Source organism: Myotis yumanensis, unplaced genomic scaffold (assembly GCF_028538775.1).
Source record: "Myotis yumanensis isolate MYYU_CA2020_CCGP unplaced genomic scaffold, mMyoYum1.0.hap1 SCAF_2, whole genome shotgun sequence".
Classification (NCBI taxonomy): Eukaryota; Metazoa; Chordata; class Mammalia; order Chiroptera; family Vespertilionidae; genus Myotis; species Myotis yumanensis.
This window is the reverse complement of record NW_027223753.1, coordinates 29,355,587-29,382,444: the sequence shown is the minus strand read 5'-3', so window position 1 is coordinate 29,382,444 and position 26,858 is coordinate 29,355,587. Positions and strand designations below refer to the sequence as shown.

Sequence of the window (26,858 nt, the reverse complement as noted above, 5' to 3'; positions counted from 1 at the left end):
GTCTCACCTTTTTCCTTTCTGCCCATGTCCACTGGTTCAAGTCCTTACCCTTATAAACTAGTCAGAGAAGTTCCATTAAAGATGGAAAACTGCCGAAACCGGTTTGGCTCAGTGGATAGAGCGTCGGCCTGCGGACTGAAAGGTCCCAAGTTCGATTCCGGTCAAGGGCATGTACCTGGGTTGTGGGCACATCCCCAGTAGGAGATGTGCAGGAGGCAGCTGACCGACGTTTCTCTCTCATCGATGTTTCTAACTCTCTATCTCTCTCCCTTCCTCTCTGTAAAAAATCAATAAAATATATTAAAAAAAAAAAAAAGATGGAAAACTAACTGCAAAAATACCTCCTCTGCCTCCCCAGACCCTAGTAAAGAAAATAAAGAGATACCGAAAGTATGAATCCATAACAGAGAGAGAGCACTGGTAACCAAGAACACTGATGGGGAGCTAGAACGCTGGTGAAAGAGGGTGCAAGCTAAAGGGGACACCTCTCAGCCCAGAGCCCACACCCCAGTCCTCCTTGGACCCTTAGACAGGCGGGTGTGAAGCAGGGAAATGACCGTGGATGTTGGTGAGGTGACTCTTGGCAGCCTCTCGATAGATCTGAAATGGGGGCTGCTCACCGGTAGGCCCACCCCACACACACCAGCATCCAGGCAGGTAACATCTCCCAGGCTGGAGGGTCATTCTTAGAGAAATGGGGAAAGCCCAGCATCAGGGAACTAAGGAAAGCAGAGTAGGAAGGAGGTATGAAAATCTGAGAGGGAAGGTTGAATCCGTAGCTCACACCTACGGATTCAAAAAAACCCTGCATTTTTGCTCAGGGTTTGAAGCTAATGGAATCCTCTCTGGAAAAATAGAACAGCTCTAAAGAAAAGACCCCCACGCGGACCCACTAAGATCCTTTAGAAGAGCCAGGGAACGGCCAGTCTGGGAACAGGGAGGTGTTGGGGTAGGGGTACACCCAGGGAGGACACGGAGGCTCCATGCTCCCTCCCTGCCCAGGCCGTAATTATGCTGCAGTTTCAGAGCGAGGCGCTGTGTCTCTCTCCCACTTGGCTGCTGGAAGGGTGAAGCCATCTGCTGCTGAAATCACTCCTGCGCTGGGAGCCTCACGCTGCCGAGTGAAAGCCCGCAAAGCTGCGAGGCCTCTCCCGGGAGACATCTTCATACAATATCATGGACCAGGCTAATTCTTAATGCCTGTGTGGTGATCTAGAAATGTGACAAGATCCTTTTGCTGTAAGGCAGCAATTTTCAAAATTATTCACCTCATGGCACACACAAACTACTAAAATTCTGCAGCACACCAAAAAAGATTTTTTCCAATCTGACAAAAAATAGGTATAATTTTGATTCATTTACACCAGGCAGCTATTGGTGTGTTGACTGTTTTCATTTTTTAATTTGACAACCTAAGGCAGCGGTTCTCAACCTGTGGGTCGCGACCCCTTTGGCGGTCGAACGACCCTTTCACAGGGGTCGCCTAAGACCATCCTGCATATCAGATATTTACATTACGATTCATAACAGTAGCAACATTAGTTATGAAGTAGCAACGAAAATTTTATGGTTGGGTCACAACATGAGGAACTATTTAAAGGGCAAGAAGGTTGAGAACCACTGACTAAGGGAAATAGGTATTGCATGTTTTAAAAATTCTTGAAGGGCACTGGTTGAAAATCTCTGCTCTAAGGGATCCATGGTCAAACACCAGGGGGTGGCATGGTTTCATAGAAAGATATTTCCTTTCTCTGGTTCATAACACAGAGCTCCTAAGTCCCCAGCAGTCTCCTATGTATTAGCAGTGACAGGAATGCTTTTGTTGTAACGAGTTGACCCTTGGCAGCCTCTCTAGGTAGATCCGAAATGGGGGCTGCTCACCAGCAGGACTAAGCCTTGCTTAGAACCTTGGGACTCTCAGTCCCACCACCAACTTCTGAGGAGAGACTAAGGGTTGAAGATTGACTTTCTCACTAATGGTCATGATTTAATCAGTCGTGCCTACATGGCGAATCCTCCATAAACCCTGCTAACTACAGGGCTTCTATGTGTTTGCCAACGCTTCGTGGTGCTGGGAGGGTGGTGAGCCCAGAGAAGCATGGAAGCTCCTTGCACAACCCCCAACATTTAAAAAAATGTTGTCAAAATTCATTAAGATCACTTTGCATGGTTCCAGCAAGTGGTCACTTCGTGGACCTGCCCTACTGTGCAAAGGGAAGGCTATGTCTTTTTAGAGAAGCCGGTGAACAAAGTAAGTTCTCTCTCTCTCTCTCTCTCTCTCTGGTGATATTGGGAAGGTGAAATGTGGCTGCTCTATTTAAAGAAACACAAGCAGGAGCAGCACTTTCACTTTCAGAGCTAAGGACGTTATAATGAAAAGAATCTGGAACATACTCTTACAATTTACACTGGATCACGAATAGCCTCACCTCTTTACATATCAATTAATCCACTTTTTATGCTTTCCTCAAAATATATTCATGATGAATAAATTTTTCAATTTTTGTTGAACTATTAAACATCTTGTTAAATGCGTAACGAAAACATAAAACATTGAGGATCAAATGTTTCTTGTAAAAAAAAGTGCTTGCCTTTTTTTTTTGTTGTACGTGACATGGAGCAGGCATCATTTCTACTCGCCAGCAAATTGCCTTGCTTGTTTCTACATTTGGTTTCCAACATCTTATCATTTTTATTTTCAATGTGACCAAGTATCTCCTAGAGTCCCTTCCATGAGATTTTTCCAGTGTCGCTATTTCTGGGACACCTTCATCGCCTTCCTCATTATGTCCCCCAGCGCTTGCTGCACAGCTACTCTGGAATGACAGCAGTGTCACCACGCCCACCTCGGCTGACTTCAACTCCATTTGCATGCTTTTCAAATTTTGCTTCTAGCCTTATCACTTTCCACTTCTTTACTGCACTTTCATCTTCATTCATCAATTCTCTCAATTATCTACTTTTGTAAAATGCCATGTAGGTTCATTGCTGGGCAAAACAGAGGCAACACAATTCCACACATTGCTTGTCCGTGCGGTGACCAATCACCTAGACTTTGTAATCGTTATGCATCTCATCTGTAATTCATGAAGTGATTTGGGACTGAAAGGCTAATAGAAGTTACTGCTTTCTGCAAGTTCTCACAGTTAACAATACTTTGACAACTGAAATTTGAACAGTGTTGTTGAAAAGCTATTACTTAATTGCACTTGATAACTGAAACCCATGGATATTGGAACTGAACAAACCAAGAACAGCCTGTCCTGGGGACTGCTAGGTTGCTACCTTGCATTGCATGAAGGTGATATTCTAAAGAACATGAGGAATGACAGTGCCTGCACCTTGATTACACTTTGAGGGCCGAAATGTATATAGCAGTAATAACTTACTTTTGGCCTTACCTTTGTGAAATGCTTTGTGAAAAGAAGAACCTATGTTCTTTATGTTTGCTCCCCTCCTTAGCGCTATGTGTTTTAACCAAGGTCACCTCTCTGAGAAAGGTTGTTTCCCCAGGTGGGGATTTTTTCCCTGGAGTTAAGGATTAACAGGACTAAGGAAGAGAATAAATCAGTGAAACCCCCTAGTGTTACAGAAATACCATGTACTACTTATGAAGAACTTGGACTAAGACTGTTAGCAATAAATTTGGGACTTGTTGGGCCCACATCCCCAGGGGTCTGCCCACCAGGGAAAGCACCAAAGCCTATACCCCTGGAGACCCACTGACACAGGGAAGTCCCAGGGAAGGCAAGCATCGAGGCTGGGAGGACATAATCTTTACTGGGTAGGATAATCTCCTTCAGTCACTTCCTTGTAGCTTATCAGTAGAGCAGTGACCTTGGAATAGCCCTTATAATGGAACACAGAGATTAACCTAGACAGGATTAAACTCAACGGAACTAGATTAACAAAACGCCCTAACCTTTGGAATAGAATGGATAGGATTAAAATCAACTGGTATAAATACAGATGTAACAGGACAATAAAGATAGAACCTGGCTAGGCTGCCGATCAACTGAACGCTGTCTCCGGCTGTCTCCGTGTCATTCCTTCTTCACCGACTCCGTCCACACCTTTGGGAACCCCTGGACCTGCTGGGGTTGGACCCCAACACTAGAAACTCAACATGAAAAGGGAAACACAAATGCACAGAGAGGGGTTCAGGGAATCCCAAGGTAATAGAATGAAGGGAACAGAAGAAGCCTCTTTTCAAAACCAAAACTATAACTCATCTTCTGAGAGAGATGACTGGAAACCACATCTAGAGAATGAGAGTAAAATGATGTGAGAAAGAGTCAATTAGAAGTAAAGAACTCTTGGGTATAAACTGAAAATGAATGCTAAAGTAAGTATTCAATAAAATGATCAGAAAAAAAGAATCAGCCCCAACCGGTTTGGCTCAGTGGACAGAGCTTTGGCCTGCAGACTGAAAGGTCCCAGGTTCGATTCCGGTCAAGGGCATGTACCTTGGTTTCGGGCACATCCCCAGTAGGAGGTGTGCAGGAGGCAGCTGATCGATGTTTCTCTCTCATCAATACTTCTAACTATCCCTCTCCCTTCCTCTCTGTAAAAAATCAATAAAATATATATTTTTAAAAAAGAATCAAAGAAATCTTCCCCCAAAGGAGAATTTAAATATAAACACACACTTAGATTTCAACATTTGACTAACAGAAATTGCAAAATGAGAAGAAAACAGGGGGAAGCAATCCTTGAGGAAATTTACCAGAACGAAAAAGTGCACATTCTTCCAAACACCCTATTCAAAGGCGCCACCAAGGCATGGCCGATGGCATTCAGATGACAGGGTGAACACTTCCAGAGACAAGAATGAGGACTGGAAGGGCATGGGCTTCTCAGTGGCAACACTGGAGCTACGGGACAAAGAAGCGTGCCTACAACATCTTCAGGGAAAGGCATACCCACCAAGTTAAAGGCAACTCAAGTCATGCAAAGAGGTAGGAAATTCACCTCCCACATTCCCTTTCTTAGAAAGATACTAGAAAACGGTACAGAGCAAAAGGAGGCCTAAGACACAGGAGAGTACGGGATCCAGTGGATTCAACCTAGAAGGTCTAAAAAGGGATAAGGTGACAGCTGTATGACAGACAGACCTGGGTTACAGCGGAAAATTATATGGGTAAAATGAAACGTCTAGAAAGAAGTTAACAATATAGAAGGAAAATTTAGTTCACACACAAAAAACAAGGTGACAGCCCAAGAAAAAAACAAAAACTGTACCACAAAGGAAATATTATCATAGCTCATCTAGCTCTCCAGTGATTGCTAAAGGATATTAATGATATAAACACTGATAACTGATTTATCTCAAATCATGATGCAACTATTTGGGAGGATGGATGGGTGTTAAACCTTCATCAATCATAAAAAGAAGACAACTTGGACTCAACGTCTAAATTATCAATAAATAGAGGTATTATTTAATATGTAAAAGTAACTTCTAAATCTTTTAGTCTTAACTGTGTTTTCACCCAAGGGTTTATGCTTCTTTGGTAATATTTTTGTTTATTGCAAATTTTTTTACAAAAAGGGACCCAACTGTATTGTGAAATCCCAAGTCTTCATCCTTTTTCTTGGAGATGCTGCTTAGCGTGCCCTGCTCTTCATTTTCTCTCTTGTCCGTTTCCCAGGTCTCTTCTAGAGAAAAAGAAACACCACATGTGGTCACATGGCAGCCTGGCCTTCTGCCCATGATCAGGATGCACAGGAAAAGGAATGGAGAGGGTGGGTGTGAGTCCGGCCCCTCACCTGGTCCCCAGGCTCACTTACATTTGATCCTTTCTTTCCAGGCCTCTTGAGGCCCTTGCCATGAGCTTTCTTGGCCCGGAAGCTGGATACATCATCGTAGCTCTCACGAGTGTTCCACTTGCTGCCTTTCTTCTTACCACCAAACCCAAACTTCTGGTTTTTATAGCGTCGTTTGGCATTGGGACTGGGGAAAAAGTGGTTTTACAAGTTACCCTCAGCCCTGCAAATCCTGATGAATCTTATGCCCCAACAACACCCTCAGTATTTTGTAAGTAGATACTACTGTCCCCTAGAATCTCATCCTTAGCCCTACATTCCCACTCAACAAACTCCCCAGGCAAGCTCATCTATTTACAGGTTTAACCACCAGAGCAGGAAAACAAAGCAAGGACCAGGAAAGCTTTAAAGCTTTCTATTTTAACCAAATCTTGCTAAATCATCCTCATTTGTTTCTACTCCTCTCGGGGATATATACATGCAGTTAACATTCAAATGTAATAAATCTTAAAACTGGTCATCCCGCAGGAATCTCAGATTCAGCATTCCAAAATCACTTCTTTCCCTTCCTAGGCTGGTTTCGCCTCCTGTGCATATGCCTAAGAGGGTGGTGGTACTGCCATCCACCCAGACACCAGACTAAATCAAAGGTGAACTAAAACCTGGGAGTCAGCCTTGATTCTTCCTTCTTTCACTCTCTACACCCAGTTCAATTACCGAGTCCTGCTAATTGAGCTCTTGAATATTCCTTCAATCTATTATCCCTTCCCTACTCCCATGACTACTTTCAGGTCATTATCATTGCTCATCTGGACTTCAATGGTCCCTAATTAATTTTCCTGCCTCTCTCAAGACTATCATTTACACAAGAACCACAATAATTTTTTTTTAAAAAAACATGACTATGGGGGATATCTGTAATACTTTCAACAATAAAATAAAATGTGACTATGACCTGCACATTTTTTGAGGAAAGCCCATCATCGTCTCCCCGCTGCCTATTGGCTAAAACCCAGGCTTCTCAACAAGACAATCTCTGCCTCTGTGACTTGGCCGGGTCCCCTCCAGCTACGTCTTGCCACTCCTTGTCTCACACTGTACTCCCAGTGATACCAAATGCTTGCTGCTCCTCACAGGCCAGCCTGCTGTCCTCATCTCTAAGCTTTTGCTCATCCGTGTTCTTCCGTATTCCCCAAATCAGAGCCTCTCCTATTCTGGTTAATTCTTATTCATCTTTCAGACTAAGCTCAGGTGGGATCCTCCTCCAGGATCATCACCGTGGGCCTGGTGTCCAGGAATGCATAAGTGAACTAAAAGTAATAATAATAATGGCCAACATTATCCCTTTTAATCTTTATAACAGCATGAGGCACATACAATTTTCTCCTTTTCATAGAAGAGGAAATTAACACTTAAAAAAAATAAAGTAACTTGATGACAGCTACCCTCCCAATGAGGGGCAGAGTTTGGATCTGAACTCTTAACCGTACTCTTAACCATCACACTGTTTTATTAAACATTCACTCAAATGTGCCAAATCCTTAAGTCATTTTACTTTAATCTTCAAAGACTGATATGGCTGAAAGGACCATCACATAGCCTGGTAAGACTGGGTCCCAGGCAGCAGTGCCACGCTCTGAACCCTGCAGCTGCTCCTATGGCAGCCCCTATACTCGCGAACTGTTGCCCAGCACACACCACAAAACGAAACAAAACAAACACTTCATACCCTTTCTTCATCTGCTGGCCTTTAGCTCCTTCCTTCGAGCCCCGTGCAACAGGTTTCTGATCTCCGTCAAGGAAATCCAGTTTGTCAGAGAAGCCTAGGAGTGAACTGTATTTGATTAGTGCCATCGCATTTTAAGAAAAGCTTAAACTTCAAAAGAAGATTGCCGCTTACTGGATTTTAAGAGGCACATCTTGTTCCCCACACCCTTCCCAAACCCTACGTCCAATAGCTCCAAATTAATCAATTCTCCAGAACACTGGGTGTCAGAATTAGCAGGGACCCTGCCCCCTGTATCCTTAGGAGAGAGAAATACTGACCTTTCTGGTATTTCTTAATGGCATTCATCATGTGAGCTTTCTCCCGCTGCCTCTTCTGAAGAACCTCTGTTTGCACCTGGGACATGGACATAGGCCTGTTACACCCACTCCAAACCATCACAGCAAGACAGGCCACCCAGGTCACTGTGGGATGTTTAGCAGCCTCCCCATCCTCTACCCACCAGATGCAGCTGCACACTCCCCATCAAGATGCAACCAAAAATGTCTCCAACACTGCCCAAAACCCCTGGGAGGCAAAATCATCCCCAGTTCGGAACTAGTACCCTCAGATTCCTCAAATTAGAAAGAGTGAGCTAACTGGCCTAAGTTCTTCCTTGCTTTTGATAATTTGTGTTAAACCAATTGCCCATGTTTTTGAGCTGATCTCAGCCATCGACCACCAGCTCAATGTACTAAATCCACAGCTGCCCATGTGCAAAGGACAGGATGCTAATCTACCCTCTATAGTTACTCCACTGAGGATCTACCAGTGACATGATTCCCAAGGAGAGCAGCTCAACACCCCAAATCATGTTTATGTACAAAATATGGACAAAGTCTTAACACCCATGCTGAATCTCCTCACACATTTCTTCCCACACCTCTAACTTTAATTCCTATCATCTTCTTTAAGTGACCATGAAATAAAGAAGAAAAACAAAAAAAAAAGTTCCATGGTATGCCTGCTCTGGTTTTACATTAGAACTCAAGGTAGTCATAGTTCAAACTCGCAGGTGCCATTTGCTTTTTCTGACCGAATGACAATCCATATGATTTCTTCAAGGACTTCACAATCATGTAGGCCAGTGATCAGCTGAGAGTTTCTTGGGGGAAGGGAAGAAAACATACACAGATTCCTAGATACTAAAACCTAGAAATCTGTTTTGAAAAATTTTCCCAGTGATTCTGCTGTGAGATTGGGTTTGGAAACCACTGGTCTGGACCCCCCAACTCTTCACTGTATAAAAGTGCAAACTGGAGAGATAAATGACTTGCTACAGTTACCACACTACCCTTGGCAACACCCTGACTGTGCTCATGAACACTAGCACCACAACCCACCCACCCCCGACTATGAGATAACAAACACAAGCCCTAACCGGTTTGGCTCAGTGGATAGAGCATCCGCCTGTGGACTGAAGGGTCCCAGGTTCAATTCCAGTCAAGGGCACATACCTAGATTGCAGCTTGGTCCCCTACCCCAGTAGGGGGCGTGCAGAAGGCAGCTGATCAATGATTCTCTCTCATCATTGATGTTTCTATCTCTCTCCCTCTCCCTCTTTCAAATCAATAAAAATATATTAAAAATATATATATAACACAAGATCTAACACATACAGGTCATGGAACCAAATCAGACTGCGGCAATCTGACCTGACACACACACTCGGCATCATTCTATCCCCTGCCACTTTCCTTCTTACCTTCTTTCCGTATTTCCTAAGTGCTCGAAGTTGCTTAGCCTTTTCTGACTTCTCCATGGCGACCTGTTTAGCCTGCAGCTTTTGTCGAATCTAAAACACAAAATGTGTCAGCTTATGTTATTTAAATCTGGGATGACTGCTCTTTTGGGTGCCCTGGAGCAGGAAACAGATATTCCTTGATCTGCAAACGATAGAGCTCAGAGAAACCTTGTAAATAATCTATTCCAAGACCTGGGTTTTACACATGAGGACAATGCAGCCCAAAGACTGAGCACTTTGCCCAGGATACCGAATGTATCAGTGGGGAAGCAAGAACTTGAAAGCAACCGTCCCACTCCTGGTGTGCCATTTGCTCCATTATACAAAACTGCCTGCTTACAGCTTTGCCAAGAGAAACTAACTTCTGCCCATCCCTACTGTCTACCGACTGTTAAAACAGCATGCAGCCCTAGTTCCCTTCTCCAATATACCATATACATAAAAACACCAACAGATATCAGGCACGTAGCCTTTTCTATCAAACATACACATCCCAGTTAAAGGATGAGCAGCTGTCAGTGTGAATGTACAGAGATGTGTCTGAGCTCGTCTCTAGATTGGTTTCCCTAAGTACCTCCAAGACAACAGCTCCCTAAAATCCGGCTTGACCCCTAAGGGAATTATTCAATTCATCTTGAACTAAATTTTGGCAATTCTTTTCCTCCCAAAGTCAAACAAGGCCCCGTTCTACCTAACCCTAAATTATACTGCATCTGAGCCATATATGAATCCCTCATTTTACAGAAGCGAAAACTGAAGCCCAGAGAAAATGAACTGTCTACAAGTTGCAGCACTCCCCCCTAGCAAAAGCAGGACAAGATCTGTAATTTTTCTACGCACCATGCCATGATCATGCCAGCTAGGAAATGGACCTCATTTCTTCCTGTACTTTTCCTCCCCTTAGTTGTTTAAATTAGGAAAAAGTAGTCCTTATACTTATCTAATTGGTGGTGACTGGCATGAGTCTGAAGTAGACAATAGAGATAATAATTGTCCTCTGACCATCAGTTCCCTATAATTAGGTTTACTCTTCTTTTAAACATTATAGGAGATTAGCCAGGTAAATATATTTAAAAGTCCAAAGCCTCAGCTTTCCAGGAAAAAACATCTCCTCTGTTTCTTACCTTCTGCATCTGCTGATCAGACTTAGCCATCTCTGCGAAATAATCAGTGGGCCGCTTAGTAGGGACTTTGAGCTGATGGAGCCGAGGTAACACTGCAAGCACTGCAGCCTGGGCCTGGCGGTAGCTGAGGGTATAGGACAAAGTGTGAAATAAGCCAGGCAGCAGAGCCCTTACATTCCTTCTCACTCCGTTTCGTGAGTGACCCAAGGTCAGACGGACCCTCAACATCTGACCTCCACCAGCAAGAAGACACACACAGACAAAACCTGTAATAAAACCTCATTAACTTGGCATCTGGAAGAAACTTAACTGTACACTCTTTTAAAAGGGGGGGGGGGATAATAAAGAGGGAGGCGAGGAGTACTGCTGAAAATAAATCAGTAGTTTCAGAGAATGACCGCTCTAAAAGCACCTATCGATTTACAAACTCATTATGAATTCTTATGGAGTCACTACAAAAGTCTATATAAGGACCTTCCATAAGAAAACGTTTGTTCTAATAATTGAATAGGCACACAGGCAAACCCGCCCGTGCCCCCCGCCCCCCACCACCACCACACACACAACTTTAGCTCTTTTTAGTCAAAAGCAGACTTCCTCCCGGCTCCTACCCTTTCGGTAACCTCTGCGGAGCACAGGCTCACCATTCTCCCCTCCCCCGGTAGCACAGGGACCACAACTTCTCCCACATTTGAAAACAAACATACAAGCTCATCTCCCGCTGGAAGTCATCTTCGGGATCGACAGCTTTCTGGTCCTTGTTCTGAGGTGTTGACTGAGGTCCACTGATTTCCGGCACCGGACCGAGGGTGACATCAAGCCTTTCAACCCATTCCAGATCCCGCTTGAATTCTGCCAAACACTGCTTCAGGCCATTCTAAAAAATTCAGACCATGAGCCCCTAAGAAGGGAACCCTTACGATGTCTCTCCCAAGCCCAGGGTGCTAGGCCCACGGGCAAATTGCTAACCCCCACACCCCAACGCGTAACCGACCCTCCTGACAACGCACAGGCTGCCTCCTTCCCAGGACAAGAACTCAGCCACCCAAGCATAACCGTTCCTTGCGCTCAGCTCACGCCCCGGTACCCCGACTCGGCGCCCGAGCTCACCACGTCGTTCACGGCTTTTTTCGGACCCTCAAGCACGACATTGAGGCCTGGCTTCAGAAGCCCTTTGGAAAACGCGTCCTGCAACTGCAGGGCACGATCGGCGTCAGTACCAGGGGAGGAAGGACGTCCCTCTCCCCCCTCGCCCAGCCACGCGAGCGCGGCTGACACTTACCTCTCTGTCTGTGACAAGAGATTCCTCAGAATCCGAGTCCGAGCCGGAGGGCAGGGGGGTGTCCATCTCGCAGCACGCACGTGCAGCACCTTCCAGAGGTCCGGGGAGGCCCAGGCCCGTGCGGCGGGAAGAGGGCGCCAGCCTCCGCTGCCGCCTGCCTTCAGCCCCCTACCCTCACTCCGCGGCTCCACGTGGAGGAGAACCGCTCCAGCGGCCCCTACACACCGCAGCGCAGAACTTCTAGATCAGACTTCCGCTTCCGGTCGCGGACCTTCACTTCCGGTTTTCCGTTGCTATAGGAACCGCTCCGGCGTCGGAGAGTGCCCGAGTGGCTTGGGATCCGTAGGAAAACTACCCCTAGATACACTAGTGGTCTGGTGACTTGGAGGAGAAGCGTAAGGTGGGAGGGGGTACCCGGGGGTCGTCCGGAGGAGCAGGAAGCCGCGAAGGCTCAAAGGAAAGGGGAGAAACTAAGCCGCGGTGGGTTTGAGGGGTGCTGGCGGGCCGGGGGTGGGAGGGCGAGGGGGTGTGTGTATGGGGGGCGGGGGGGGGATGCAACCCAGCAGGACTCTGGGGGCGGGGCAGGGGCAGGGGCAAGGGCATGGGCATGTCCGGGGCGGGGCGATACGCTTCTCCACGCTCACCTGCTGCGCTGGGTCTTCACAGAACTCTGGCCAGGGACCATGTCGACCGTGGTAGCACAGTCGCTGCATGCTTTTGGTCTTCGATCCCACGTGGCCAACAATATATTCTTCTTCGACGAACAGATCATTATATTTCCTTCAGGGAATTACTGTGTAAAGTACAATATGGATCAGAAATGGCAAAAATTCATTCCAGGTAAAACCCTTTCCATCCTGACACATTAACCTTATGTGGCAAAAATAACCTCATAATTCCAACATGAAGATTAAAAGGAAAGTTTTCTGGCCAACTCCCATAAACGTATAGTTCTCTAACTGTAGACGAAATACATGTCTACTTGCATTACATGCAAATATCACATGTAAAAGAATATTAATTTAAAAGCACTTTTTCACTGTGATTTAATGAAAAATTATTTTAACAAGTCCCTTTTCATGCTTCTCCAATATCATTGTTTTTGTCATCACCTAGGCCAATTTTTGAGTTGTCTAACACAGTTTTCTAGAGCACACCACCCTCAATCCAGCACCTTTTGAATTCATGTGTGATGAAGACACTGGAGATTTTATCCCAAGTCACAAATATAACTATTTGTATAATGTTACATTGTTTTTGTTCATTGATGATGTACATGATTTCCACAACTTAATCACTTATTTCCTTTTCTGCTCTTTGTTGCATATAGTATGACCATATATGTGTAGCCCCATGTAAGATATAGTTTTGTGTTTGCTATTTACTAACTTTATATAAATGGAATCATAGTATGTGTGTTCGATGACTTGCTTCTGTTGTTCAACATCAGGCTTTTGAGATCCTGAATATTACATGCATCTTGAGTTCATTTTATTGCTACATCTATGAATCTAATGTCTCAAGTATATCTATCCATTCCAGTGTTAATGGACTTTTTGGGAAACAACAGTTTTTTGGTATTACAAATCATGCTAGCATAAAATTTATTGCATTCATATATGCTTGTCCACTTGTGCAGAGATTCTTCAGGGCACACAGCCAGGACAAAAATTACTGGGCAATGTGGTAGTACCAATTTACAGTCCCACCAGGAGTACATGAGACTTGCCATTCCTCCACAACCTCACTGACACTTGGTATTATCCAAATTTCTATTTTTTTGCTAATCTAGTGATTGAGAAAGGGTATCTTATTGTTTTTAGTGTTATATTTCTCTATTACTAATGAGGATGAATTTTTTTCACATGCTTATGGGCAATTTCTATTTAGTTTCCTATGAAATGCCTTATTCATCTCTTTTACCCATTTTTTTTTGTATGGGAGTTTTTGGGTAATTTTCTTTTTTTGGGGGGGGGGATAATTTTCTTATTGACTTTTGGGCACACTTTCTATATTCTTTATACCAATCTTATGTATTGCAAATAATGTCTCCCAGTTTGGGGCTTGTGTTTTCTCCCTCCTTATGGCATCTTGATGGACAGAAATTCTTCGTTTTAATGAAGTTCATCAACATTTTCCTTTTTGTGTCTTCTTCAGGAATTGTTCCCTAACTCAAGCTTATGAATATATTCTCCTATATTATCTCCTTTATGCTTTATACTTTTGTCTTTCACCTTTGAGGCTCTGAGTTAGGAGGGTGCTTAGTGTGTTAGGAGAATAGCAAGGAAGTCAGTGTGGCTGGAGTGGAGGGAATGGAGGAACAGGGAGCGAGAGGTGAGGCAGAGAAGGAATGGGGAGCAACATCACATAGGGCTTTGTAGGTCATAGGCTCTTACTCTGAGTGAAATGAGAAGTCATGGGGGGATTCTGAGCAGAGAGAGTAGCATCATCTGACTTACATTTCAACAGGTTCATTTTGACCACTGGGTAGAGAATAGCTTTAAGGAGGGACAAGGGAGGGAGCAGGAGACCAGTTGAGAAACTATTGCTACAATCCAGGTGAGAGAAAATGGTGTCAAGGAGCAGGTTGTAGGTAACAGGAATGGTGAGAAGAGATCAAATCCTGGATATATTTTGAAAGTGGAGGTAACAGATTTTCTCAGAAACCAGGTGTAGGGTGGAAGAGAAAAAGAAGAAGCAAGATTTCTGGCCTGATTAAGCAGAAGGATGGAGTTGCTATTAAGTGAGAAAGAGATCTTAGCCATAAAGCACAGTAGACACAGAGCCTAGGACTCAAGAGAATGATTTCATTTTAACTTATTTTAAAATCAGGGAAAAAGTATAACAATAAATATGTCATAATGAATCTAGCCTGGCTCTATTCCTCTTTATACCAATGCAATCACAAAATATACTTTTTAAACTTTCTTTAATGGAGGAAGGGGCTCTTGAAAGCAATAGTATCTAGGGCCCATGAAAATCATAACGTGATTGCACTTCCCAGATAAAGTGTGTGCACTTTAGTGTTTGCCTCCGGTGCTGCTATGTAGAGGACCATAATTTGCATTCTCGTGTGTTATCTCATGGTTGCAAGATGACTGCTGTAATTCCAGATATCACCCCTAGATGCCAGGGAAAGGGGGAGAGAATGTATCCATCCCTGGTTTTCAAGAAAGCACAAGCTTTACCATAAAGCCAGTCCAGCAAACTTCTGCATCTGTCTCATGGCAAGAATGTCACATAGATCACCTAACTGCAAGGAAGGCTGAGGAGTCCAGTGGTTAGCATCCCAGCCTTGAGAGCAGAGGGAGAGTGTTGAGTGCTGCCCACTTAAGGCATAAAGGCCTATGTAACATGACCCTATCCCACTGCTCTAGACTTGGTCTAATAGTGACCAACCCTGGCTCACATGAGATGCTCCAGCAATATCCCACTTTCTCACATCCACACGTTTTCTCCTCCTACCACCTGTCCCACCCCTTCCCTGTCCCATTTTGTCCTCTAGGGATTGATCCCTGACTTCTCCTCCTACCTTGGCCTCAGGGAGGTGCCCACCCTGGTCATTGTTCTAATACCCCAGACATAGTTGTACCAAGGAGCTTCACAGGTTGACAATGACCTATTTCTGCACTTTTCTCCTATTGCATCAGTAGTGCCTACCACTATGCCTGGTTCGTATTGAATCTTGGCGATCTACCCTCATTATTCCGTTTTACCTGTTTGCAGGCTCAGACAAGAGTCAAGCCATGTTAGCCTTGTCCATCAGTCCCAATCGGCGATACCTCGCTATCTCTGAGTTGGTGCAAGAAAAACCTCTCATCACCATTTATGAACTGTCATCCATCCCTTGCCGGAAGCGTAAAGTCCTTAATAACTTTGAGTTCCCGGTTCAGAGATTTACTTGCATGGCTTTTTCTCCAGACTCCAAATACCTATTGACTCAAACATCGCCTCCAGAGTCCAACCTTGTCTACTGGCTGTGGGAAAAACAGAAAGTAATGGCCATTGTTAAAACCGACACTCAGAACAACACTGTCTACCAGGTACGGTGCAGACTATTAAAAACGGTATGAGCTGTCGTTTATTGAATGTTGTCTATGCACTAGAAGCAGTGCTCATTTCTTAACCTGCAGATTTAACTTTAGTCTCACAACAACCGTATATGGTGTTCACGATTATCCCTATTATACTGACGAGGGAACTGAGGCTCCAAGAGGTTAGGTAACTCACCTAAGATCACAGAGGTATTGAATAGCAGGGCCAGGAGCCCACTGCCTGTCTTCTTTACTCTGGCCCAGAACTGCTTTCTGGTCCCAGGTTCAGCCCAGAGGTGAAGTGATCCAACTCACTCTCTCTTTCTGGTTCTGGCCTCTTTTCAGCGTCATGGCGAGGCAATGGGAAGATTTCAGGGAGTAATGTGAAATGGTAGATCTTTAAGAAGCTGTCGATGAAACTGTAGTTATATGGGGAGCAGAGTTTTCTATTGTTATTTGAAGGCAAAATAAAGAGCACCTGTTAGGAAGCTGGTTCACTGCTAAGGCAGTGGGTCCCAAGGAGTTTTATCCTGGTGCAGTCAACCCAGAGTAGGGTCTAGAACTCGGTTTTACAGGCTGTCAGGAACTCGGCTCCATTCAGTGGACTCAGTCATTCCCACAGGAGGCTAGTGCATAAACCAGCACCTCAAGACCAGAGCACTCACATCATTTATCCAGTGTATTTTCACCCTAGGAATAGAGAACTTGGAAGTGAAATTAGCAATTAGAAGGCTCCTTGGTGATCATTTCCTCCAGGCCATAGCGAGGCCTGTGCAGCATCCCCATTCAGAGCAGAGAGCACCTTTGCTCCAATAGATGCAATGCACATTCATCAGATGTTCACTATGAACCCAGCGCTGGGAATACAGAGAGGACAAAGCCACAGCCCCTCAAGTTGCTCACCGTCTAATGGGGGTGACAGGTTGAATGCCTGTCACTGTACATGGGGATGAGGAGGGTGCAGATAAAGGAAGCTCAGTTAGCAGGAGACCACATAGCAGCCCCTGACATTTGGTTCCTTCCCCCTGGTCAGGGCACATAAACCTGCCAGACCCTCCTGTTCCTCTGTTTGCAGCTGAGCCTTCATTCCTTTTTGTTGACACAGTGCTCGGCCATTGCCAAGACCTGCTCACTTTGCTTTTGGCCTCTGTAAAATGACTTTTGTAGGTTTCCTAGTTTAAAACAACTGGCCCCACACATATAATGGATATAGATCTGTGCTCTTATTAAATATGGTATCAAAAGTGTATGATTTAGTGATGTTTCAAGGGTACTCTGAGTTACCTGAAATAAATATTAATTGGTAACATGGGAAGTAATTCCATTAAGATTAGTTTTATAAAGCTTTGTCTTTCATTCTTTCACACTCTGCAGGTGAGCTTCAGTCCTCAGGATAACACGCAGGTGTGTGTCACCGGAAATGGGATATTTAAGCTTCTCCGCTTTGCCGAGGGAACCCTGAAGCAAACCAACTTTCAGAGGGGAGAACCCCAAAACTACCTAGCCCATACCTGGGTGTCTGATGACAAGATTGTCGTTGGCACCGATACAGGCAGGCTCTTCCTCTTTGAATCTGGAGATCAACGCTGGGAGACAAGTATAATGGTCAAGGAGACCATCAACGAGCTGAAGAACCTGGAGATGATGCAGGAATCAGAGAGGTAATGGCATCCCGCTGGTGCTCCTGTAAAAATATGCTCCTCGTACTAATAGCGTCACATGAAAACCAGCATTCTTTAAAAATCACTCATTACCTCTCTACCTTAAAAACCAACTCTTCATTTTCCCTCTGCCTTTCTAGTGTTCATCCATATTCAAGCACACATTTGACAATTATGACCATAGCCTAGATACAGTTCTTTTTATTTTTATATCTAACCTCATTTTATAAGCATTTTAGTATGACTGGTCTTCCAAACTACAGATTTTCCAAATTATATTTTCTAATGGCTGCCTAATTTACTGAATCAATTGAATAAATGTCCACCGAGCACTTGCAGTGTGCCAGGCATCTTGCTAGGTGCTGGGGACACAGATCCCCAGGACCTTGCAATTCAGTAGGAGGCAGCAGACCAACAAAGAGGTGCAAGGAAATGTCAACAGAAGCATATGGGCTAAATTAGAGGCTCAGGGGGGAGCTATCAATCTTACCTCTACCAATAGCCTCTCACTCATATCGGACTGTACCATTGTATGTACTAGGCACTGCTTATATATATTCTTACCCTATATAGTACATATATATTATCATGCCCATTTTATAGACAAGGAAACTGACACTCAAAGAGGTTAACTGGCTTACCCAGTTAGCACTGAGAAGTGGCAGGGTCAGGATTCAAACCCAGATCTGTGAGAGCCTGAGCCCTCAACCATAATGGCATACTATCGCTCCTTCTTCCTCAATAACTTTCAGTCCACCATTTTCACCATTCCTGCCAATGATGTCTCTTAATAAGTTGCCATGCCCTCCAGTTCACTGAGTTCACAATCCTTCAGTGGGTCTAGACTTCTGAACGTGGTTCACATGTCTGCTACTCTGTCCCTTCTTTACTTCTAGAGCACTGGCTCTGCCCTCTACGGACCATGCATGCCTCATGCATGCTCTTGCTTCTGAGCTTGGTAATGTGTAGTTCCCCTGCCCCCCTTCACACCCCACTCCCATGGATACATACACATTATGTGATGTACTGTTGCTCGTTCTTCAGATCTTAGCTGGGAGGGCTTAGCATCTGCATATCTCTGGTCAATGCACCTTCCCTATAACTGTATTCAGAAAATTTTTGCTACCTGTTGACTGGCTGTTCCCATCCTACTGAGCTACCCCCTAACAGTCCTATCACATGTGCTCTAGAACACCGGTCGCCAACCTTTGAGACGTTATGGACCACCAGTGGTCTGCAGACCACTGGTTGGCGACCACTGCTCTAGACTATAACCTTCTAAAGGTAAATAAGATGTACCAATGTACTAGAGGCCCGATGCTCGAAATTTATGCAAGGGGCTTGGCCCTTGCAGCCCCTCACAGCCCTTGCCAGCCCTTGCAGTCCCAACTTCGTCTGGAAGGTCGTCTGGACGGTCATTCGGCTGTTCGGTCTAATTAGCATATTAGCTCTTTATTATATAGGATTATTTCACAGAGTTGTTACCACCATATAACACCATTATATCTATAATAATAAAAGTGTAATATGCTAATTAGACCGGACAGCCGAATGACCGTCCAGACGACCTTCCGGACGAAGCCGGGGCTGTGAAGGCCGAGGCAAGCCACCATGGTTGTAAGGGCTGACACAAACCACCACAGCTGCGAGAGCCGAGCCCCTTGCACGAATTTCATGCATCGGGCCTCCAGTTGTTAAATGAATGAATGAGAGGAGTAGAGAGAGAGGGACGGAGGAAATGGATACCTTGATACAAATCTCAACTCTTCTACTTACTAAACATGTGATTTTAGAAAACTCAATCCCCTGAGCCACTTTTTTCTAAACACCAAAATGAGGATATTAATAATATACTACTAACTAGAGGCCCGGTGCATGAAATTTGTGCATGGGTAGAGTCCCAAGGCCTGGCTGGCAATCAGAGCCAATCTGTGGGGTGACTGGCGGGGTGATTTGGGGGACCCCCACTGCTACCCACTTTGGCTGGCCTGGCACTGCCTGCTTGCTGGCCCCATCTCACCAGCCGGCCCAACCACCCCCCCCCCCCCCATCACCCCACCACTGCTGCTGGTTGCCTTTCTCAGTGGAGCGACCAGCAGGGCAATTGACGGGGGGGGCCACTGGCACCTGCCTTGGTCGGCCTGGGGCCTGTGAGCTGGGGGCAGCTCCTGTGTTTAGCGTCTGCCGCCTGGTGGCCAGTGCACGTCAAAGTGACTGGTCATTCTGCCATTCAGTCGATTTGCATATTAGGCTTTTATTACATAGAATAATGACAATAGTAGTAGTGACCACACAGGGTTGTGAGACTACCAAATAAATGTGTCACTTTCCAATCTTCCTTTGGAGTTTGTGTGGCATTCCCAGGGCAAAGGGCAGTGTTTTGGCAATGGGAAAGGGGTTCACACTGGGTGGTTTCTCCCACACCCAAGGGCAGCCCTTCTTTCTCATCCCTAGCAGAATTCCTCTCCTGGGGATCGTCTCTGTAAACTTTACATGCTGTTTTCTTTTTCTAGCTTGATCGAATTTCCAACACTCAGTTCCCCAGTGCCTTCCTTTGAACAGATCTTGGAGACCGATAGCCACATCCAGCAGTCCATGCCCCAGGTGTTTGCCATTGCAGCCTACTCAAAGGGATTTGCCTGTTCTGCTGGGCCAGGGAGAGTTCTACTGTTTGAGAAGATAGAAGACAAAGATTTTTATCATGAGAGCAGGGAAATCCGGGTAAGGAGAGAAGGAATAAGCAAAACTGGGGTCCTACTGACATTTGCTCTCCAGCAGCAGAGCACTGCCAAGGAGTTTGATGGGGAGAAGGGGGTGTAGCTCTGAGCAGCAATGGGGATTTGAGCAGTTTGTCCTGAGGAAGTTTTAGGATGGGTTGGACAGAATTGGGGTTTAGAATTGGGATGATCTGGATTTCAGTCCTGGGAGAGAACTTTGGCAAATTCTATTTCTCTTTGAAGCTTAGTGCTCCCATGAGAAATTGTATTACGATGATGCATATTGATATTTAATGTCCGGCGTACTACCATGCACACAGTGAGCATTTAGTAAATATGTGTGGAATAGACGATACACACTGTTTTGAAGAGAGAGCATATCTAGTTTGGGAAGAACCAGGAAGGCTTCTGGGTGTTTGATTGTAATTGTTGAAGAAAGACCTCAGAGGATGGGTAGCTCTTAAAGAAACAGATTAGGAATTCCAGGTGGAAGGAACAAATTAGCAAAGGCACCACTGACAGGGAGCGGGTGGTGTACTTGGGATACCTTGGGTTCCCCAGTGGAGAGGGACTGACATCACTTGAAGGGAAAAGATGAGAACCCGTGCGGGTGAAAGAGCTCCAGCCCGAGGAGTGTGTGCCGGACAGCCTGTTCCTGAGTGGAGAAGCATAGCTCAAGAGCAGTGCTCTGCCTGCGAGAGAGGGTGGACCATTGCGGGGCCCTGGACAGGAAGCAGCTAAACACACATTGAGTGAGTTAGACGTGACTCTGCTGCTTAAGATGAGCATCTGAATCCAGCAAAATCTGTGTATCTTCAGTTTTGTGGGAGACAGCAGTGGGGCAGCACACACAAGGTCCCAGGTCTGCGGGCTCCCATTCTACTCTACACAGCAGAGAGTGTCACACAAATGTGACAGCAGAGGGAACTATCAGGTGCCGTTCGCACATTGAGGGAATATCAGTGGCCGCCCAGCCCAGCGCAGCGCAGGTCAGGGGCTTCCCAGAGCCTTCGTTGTCCTGTGGAGCAGGGGCAGTTGACTATGTGAAAAGGGTGAAGAACTCCAGGCAGAGGGAGGGAAACAGGAGAGCCCGGTGTCCTGGACCCCAGGGAGGCGGTGCCGCCATCACAGCTGCAGGCTCTAGAAAAGTCAAGAGGATGAGGACTGAGCATCTGGCTTTGGTGATAAGGACATTTCTAATGCGTATGAGGACAGTGGAAGGAAATTTTATTTATCAAATGATAAGGAATTAAGAACTGAGTGGGTGATAAGGAAGAGGAGATGGTATGTGTAGGCCAACCTTTCAAGAAGCTTGGTTGTTCATAGAAGAAAAGCAATAGCAGGGAAAAGGAAACCTAACTTTATAATGCCTACCTGGGAAGTACAGGCCCCCTCAGAGACTGCTGGCAGGAGCTGTGTGACCCCTTCTCTTTCCTCTGCCCTGGCACCTACCCACATGGAAGAGGGGCTGTCACCTTCCCCTCTGCTGCCCTGGAGCGCACGCTGGTATCCTCGGTGCAGGTGGGTGCCTGCCCTGGGGTACACAACCTATCCCAAGTGAATTCAAGAGTGGGAGGGAGTGGGAGTTCGACTAACACTTGTTTTCAGAGGAGATCTCAGCTGGGCAGGTGCAGATCGATCATATTTCTACGTGTGCCGTTGTCTTATTATTCAGCCACTCATCACTTCAAGGTGAATACGAAACCCACAGAAACAGAGGCAACTCAAGCCCCCCTCCCTTCCCTACCTCTAAGGGGATCGGAGCCATGCTGGTCTGGGAGTCCTAGTTCATTACACCGGAGGGAACCCGCCGATGATGCGGGCTCGTCACTGATAGCCGTCTTGTGTCGTGGGCAGATTCCTGTGGACCCGCAGAGCAACGACCCGAGTCAGTCTGACAAACAGGACATCCTCTGCTTGTGCTTCAGCCCCTCAGAGGAAACCCTGCTTGTCAGCACCAGTAAGAACCAACTCTACAGCATCACCATGTCCCTGACGGAGATCAGCAAGGCAAGTCTCTCCCAGCAACGTTTCTGTCCAGACTTTTCTCATCTGTCTTCGTAGCAGAATTGGTCTCTAGTGTTTTTTCTTGATGCCTTTGTCTGCTTTTGGTCTCAGGGTAATACTGGCCTCATAGAATGAGGTGTAGAGATGAGGCTGAAGAGAGAGAATTGTTTTGTTTTTAAGGTAAGCGAGACCTAAGTATATTTAAAAGCTAACAGGCCCATATATCAAATCATGCTGTATATCCCAAAAGAATGCAATGTTATATGTCAGGTATATCTCAGTTTTTTTAAAGGTGCTATCCAGTAGAGCATTTTGAAAGTATCACACATCAATGAGTTTTTGAAAGTTTGGGAACTACTACTTAAAAGTTACTATGTGACTTTGGATAAATTTCTTTGGATTAAACCTCTTTGGGCATCACTTCCCACGTATTTTCAGCAGGAGATTGTAAGACATAGCCTCTTTTTCTTTTATTTTCTTTCTTTCTTTCTTTTTTGAGGTAACATATAAATTTCAGGTGTCTAACATTATAATTTGACATTTGTACATACTACATCGTGCTTACCACCAAAAGTCTAGTTTCCATCCATCACCATACAATTGAACCCTTTTCCCCATTCTGCCCTCCTGCCCCTCTCCACCCCAACCACCAATCTGTCATCTGCCTCTCTGAGCTTGTTTTTGCTTTTTTGCTTGTTAGTTGGTTTTTAATATTCCACATAAAAGTGAAGTTCATATGGTATTTGTCTTTTCCCATGAGGGCACCCACCTGACTTATTTTACTTAGCGCAATACCCTCCAGGTCCGTCCGTGTTGTGGCAAAAGGCAGGATTTCACCTTTTTTATAGCTGAGTAGTAGTCTGTTGTATGTATATGCCACCTCTTCTTTATTCATCTGTCCATCAATGGACACAGGTTGTTTTCATAAGAAGTAAGTAAAGGAGCCGTAACCGGTTTGGCTCAGTGGATAGAGCGTCGGCCTGGGGACTGAAAGGTCCTGGGTTCGATTCTGATCAAGGGCATGTACCTTGGTTGCGGGCACATCTCTAGTAGGAGGTGTGCAGGAGGCAGCTGATCGATGTTCCTCTCTCATCATCAATGTTTCTAACTCTCTATCCCTCTCCCTTCCTCTCTGTAAAAAAATCAATAAAATATATATTTTTTAAAAAAGTTATAGAATCATTACATAAATCTCTATTAAAAAAAAAAAAAAGTAAGTAAAGGAGATAATGCTGTCTGCCCAGTGCTCTCAGATGGGGTCTTTCTGGCCACCTACACTTGTGGTACCATGAATCCAGCGCTGTTTTTAACCTGCAGATTTAGAAACTATTTTTATCATTTCACCTGGGGGAACTAATTCACTCAAAAAGGACTAATTTGATGGCCGGATCTCCAATTTGTTCACTTTCTCTGTCTGGAGGGGTGAGCTCATTGCAGATCCTCTCTCCCTCCAGGGGGCAGGGCCTCTGAGAAGGAAGCCTGCATGGGGAGGAAAGAACTAGGCCAGAGAAGTTGGCTCTTCTATGGAGGGGAGCATTCCCATTCTCTCTTTTTGACTGTAAAAGTCTTCTGCCTGTGCCTATGCATACGCTCTACCTTCCTGCCCCTGAGTTATACTCCATTTTGATGCTAAAGTGGTCTTTTCAAAACCCATATCTGGTCACTGCAAGATACAACCTCCTCCACCACCACCACCGTCATCACGGCTGTGACCCCTCAGTGGCCTCCCTGTGCTCTTGAGGAGACCAAACTTGGCTGCCCCAGCCCATCCCATCATTCCACCTGATAAGGCTGACCTTTCCAATCACCGTGAATCTGCATGTTCCTTCCTGCCAAGAGGCTTGTGCAAACACTGTCCTGTCTGCCTGGGACACTCTTCCCTCCTCTCTTCCCCATATTAGTTCTTGCTCATCCTTCAGAGAACAAAGCTAATAGAGGCAAACGTTTGAAGGTACTAGAGAAGAAGGGGTAACAGATGGAGAAGAATGGGTGCCTGCCCCCCTCCCCAGTACAGCACCTCTTTCTCTGAGGCAGTAGAAAAGGATGGATGATGCAGAATGTGAAGAAATTCGCATCTCAGCTTTTGCTTTGTCCTGGGAACAGACCCAAAATATCTACACCTCATTATATTTCCCAATCATCACTCCTCGTGCAGGTGTCCCAGGTAAAATGCCTCTGATGGCAGATATCTGGAACCTATACACGCAGTGTAATAGGATACATTTTAATTTAAAGTCATTCACCCAAGTCTCATTGCTGCTGGAGGTAGAGTAACTGGCCTCCCTGGGGAGAAATTTGGCAGTACTGATCAAGATTCTTAAAACCATCCCTACCATGTTTCTCTGCATTCCATTCTAGGACTGTGTCCGTTGTGTCAGTCCCAGCCTATTGATAGTCATGCTATCAGCTAGGAAGGCCCCAAGCACTGGCCCAGGCCCACATGTTTCCCCCACAGGGGCCAGTGTTGTAGCTGGACTGGCCTTTGTGGTTCTTATGATTGTAGGATGCACTCCAACAAAAACCATCAGGGAACTTGGAGGAGCAGGTCTTGGTGGGTACACAGCATGTGCCCAGAGGCCTCACAGAGAGGTCACAGGTGGAGAGAGAGCACAGACCTGGGGCTCTCTGCCTTTGGTAGGGCACAAGGGTGGGGCATCTAGGGTTGTTCAGGTTCATTCTTTAGTGCCTAATTGACAGTCTAAGAGTGGGAATTAGGGCATGGAGGAGAGAAGCGGTATCCCTGAAGTCATCAGTTATCTGGGTTATCCAGGGTTTTCTGAAAGAAGGGGCGGCTTGGTTCCTTATCTGGCTGTTTTGCTGGGCTTATAGAGCTGGCAAGATGTTTCTTCAAGATGATGTTTTCAAACAGATGCCTCAACAATCAAAGCTGACTGTCAGGCACTTGGTTACAATAACAAAGCTTAATGCCGGCAGCATCTGAGGAAATAATCAGAGGTACACAGACTTACCTGCAAGGAAATTAGTCTAGTTATTCCCAAGTAAGGAAAATTGGAGACCACTTAAATGTCCCCACCGTAGAGAAATGGCTAAATTAAAAATTCTGGTATATTCTTGGAATAAAATATTTTATTGCCATTGGGATAATGTTTTAAAATAATGTAGGCTTAGGAAAATACGCATAATATTAACATGATTGGTTCCCAGCCTGCTAATGTCCTTAGATAGTATGAAAGCTGAAATGCACAGCCAGCCTTTTGCTCACTTTGCCAGATCTCATTCTCTATGATTTCTCCAGGGGGAGCCGGCCCACTTTGAGTACCTGATGTACCCATTACACTCAGCGTCCATCACCGGTCTGGCTACTTGCATCCGCAAACCCCTCATTGCCACCTGTTCTCTGGACCGATCCATACGCATCTGGAATTATGAGTCAAAGTAAGGAATGCAAAGGCTCTGTTACTTTAATATGCAGGATTTGGGTTGTTAAATATTTCATGTGAGTTATTTTAGAGAGTTTTAAATTTTAATTACTTAGAAGCTTTCAGTTGGGAAAAAAAATTTTTTTTAAGTCAAGTCAGTCAACTGCCTTCTCTTTTTGCTCTTACATGAGCTAGAAAATTACTTTGTGCTTCATTAAATGCTTGCTCCATGCCAGACACTGTGCTAGGCTCTAGGGACTCCGGTATCTCACCTTATTCCATGACCTCCTATGTCCTTCCAGCTCTCCTACCTGCTTACTCCCACTAGAATGCTTTTGACCTCTGAGAGCTCGCCAGACTGTTATTTATCCTTTTTTCTCTCCTCATTGCCTGATACCCCCCTCCACTCCCTAGTGATATTTTTTTCCTCCTGGCATAGCTTCCCTGAGAATCTGTGACCTAGATTGGCCCCACACTATAATTTCTTTGTTCTTGTGCGCAGTTGCTGGGGCTGCTGAAAGATAAAATGTGAAATCCTTCTGATTTGGGAAATCTAAATGGAGCTGCACATTCAGCATCACTAGATAACCCCCTGACCAGTCTCCCTACTTGCCATACTCATTGCTCCTATCTTCAAATAACCAAACTCTAGAAAAGAGGGAAAGCAATCATTGCAAGCAACAAAGTGTCTCAAATGCTGTGATAAAAAATACATACCAGGGGAGGGCTGGAGGGATTTAGCAGGCTAGACTGATAATGCAGTAATTGACCTTCCTCACAGCACTCTGGAACTCTACAAGGAATACCAGGAAGAGGCCTATACAATCAGCCTTCACCCGTCTGGTCACTTCATTGTAGTAGGGTTTGCTGACAAACTACGCCTCATGAACCTACTCATTGACGATATACGTTCATTCAAAGAATATTCTATCAGAGGATGCAAAGAGGTAAGAACTGCTGGAGATCACGGTCCAGTTTCTTGGAAAGCCGGAGCTGAAATATCAACTAACACACTCGAGGGAGGTGGGGCCAAAAGGTGTCTTAGAAAACTTCAGTGGCTTTAAAAAGAAAATAATCCAGTTCTTCTCCCACCAAACTTACTGAGTATATGGCTCTGTTGCCTTTTTCTTATTCTCACCAAAATCTTTAATTGAGCCCAGCCTTGTGAGATCCCACCTGCCGTAGGTCCTCTCTGTGATTGTGGAGCAATACAAAAGCATTGAAAAGGAAGGCTTACCACAGAGTCAGAGTCACAGCTGGGAAGGCGAGGCTGGAGACTGGGAGAAGCTCAGAAGTCAGCAGAGAGGCAGTGAGCAGTCCATCAGCTTTCCTGGGGATGACCTGCAGGAACAAGACGTGGTTCCGGGAATCACTTCCC

At 45.3% G+C, this 26,858-nt stretch overlaps 2 protein-coding genes across 2 annotated transcripts in view; one reads left to right on the top strand and one right to left on the bottom strand.

Annotated features, from left to right (window-relative positions):
• Positions 1-5,432: 5,432 nt before the first annotated feature.
• EBNA1BP2 (EBNA1 binding protein 2) lies at positions 5,433-11,921 on the bottom strand. Its single transcript, XM_070404964.1, has 9 exons — positions 11,682-11,921; positions 11,510-11,593; positions 11,107-11,276; positions 10,400-10,523; positions 9,237-9,326; positions 7,813-7,888; positions 7,496-7,589; positions 5,791-5,953; positions 5,433-5,658 (listed from the first exon to the last, which is right to left on the bottom strand). Exons 1-9 carry the CDS (start codon positions 11,745-11,747, stop codon positions 5,608-5,610), a joined length of 918 nt encoding a protein of 305 aa, XP_070261065.1. The 5' UTR covers positions 11,748-11,921; the 3' UTR covers positions 5,433-5,607.
• An 80-nt stretch (positions 11,922-12,001) lies between these two features.
• The window catches only part of CFAP57 (cilia and flagella associated protein 57), a 55,696-nt gene continuing 40,839 nt past the window's right edge, over positions 12,002-26,858 (top strand). The window contains exons 1-8 of the mRNA XM_070404965.1: positions 12,002-12,161; positions 12,348-12,521; positions 15,408-15,724; positions 17,090-17,376; positions 19,890-20,097; positions 21,951-22,103; positions 25,357-25,496; positions 26,262-26,427. Coding sequence (XP_070261066.1) covers positions 12,365-12,521; positions 15,408-15,724; positions 17,090-17,376; positions 19,890-20,097; positions 21,951-22,103; positions 25,357-25,496; positions 26,262-26,427 — 1,428 coding nt within the window. The 5' untranslated portion in view covers positions 12,002-12,161; positions 12,348-12,364. The remainder of the gene's footprint in view (positions 12,162-12,347; positions 12,522-15,407; positions 15,725-17,089; positions 17,377-19,889; positions 20,098-21,950; positions 22,104-25,356; positions 25,497-26,261; positions 26,428-26,858) is intronic.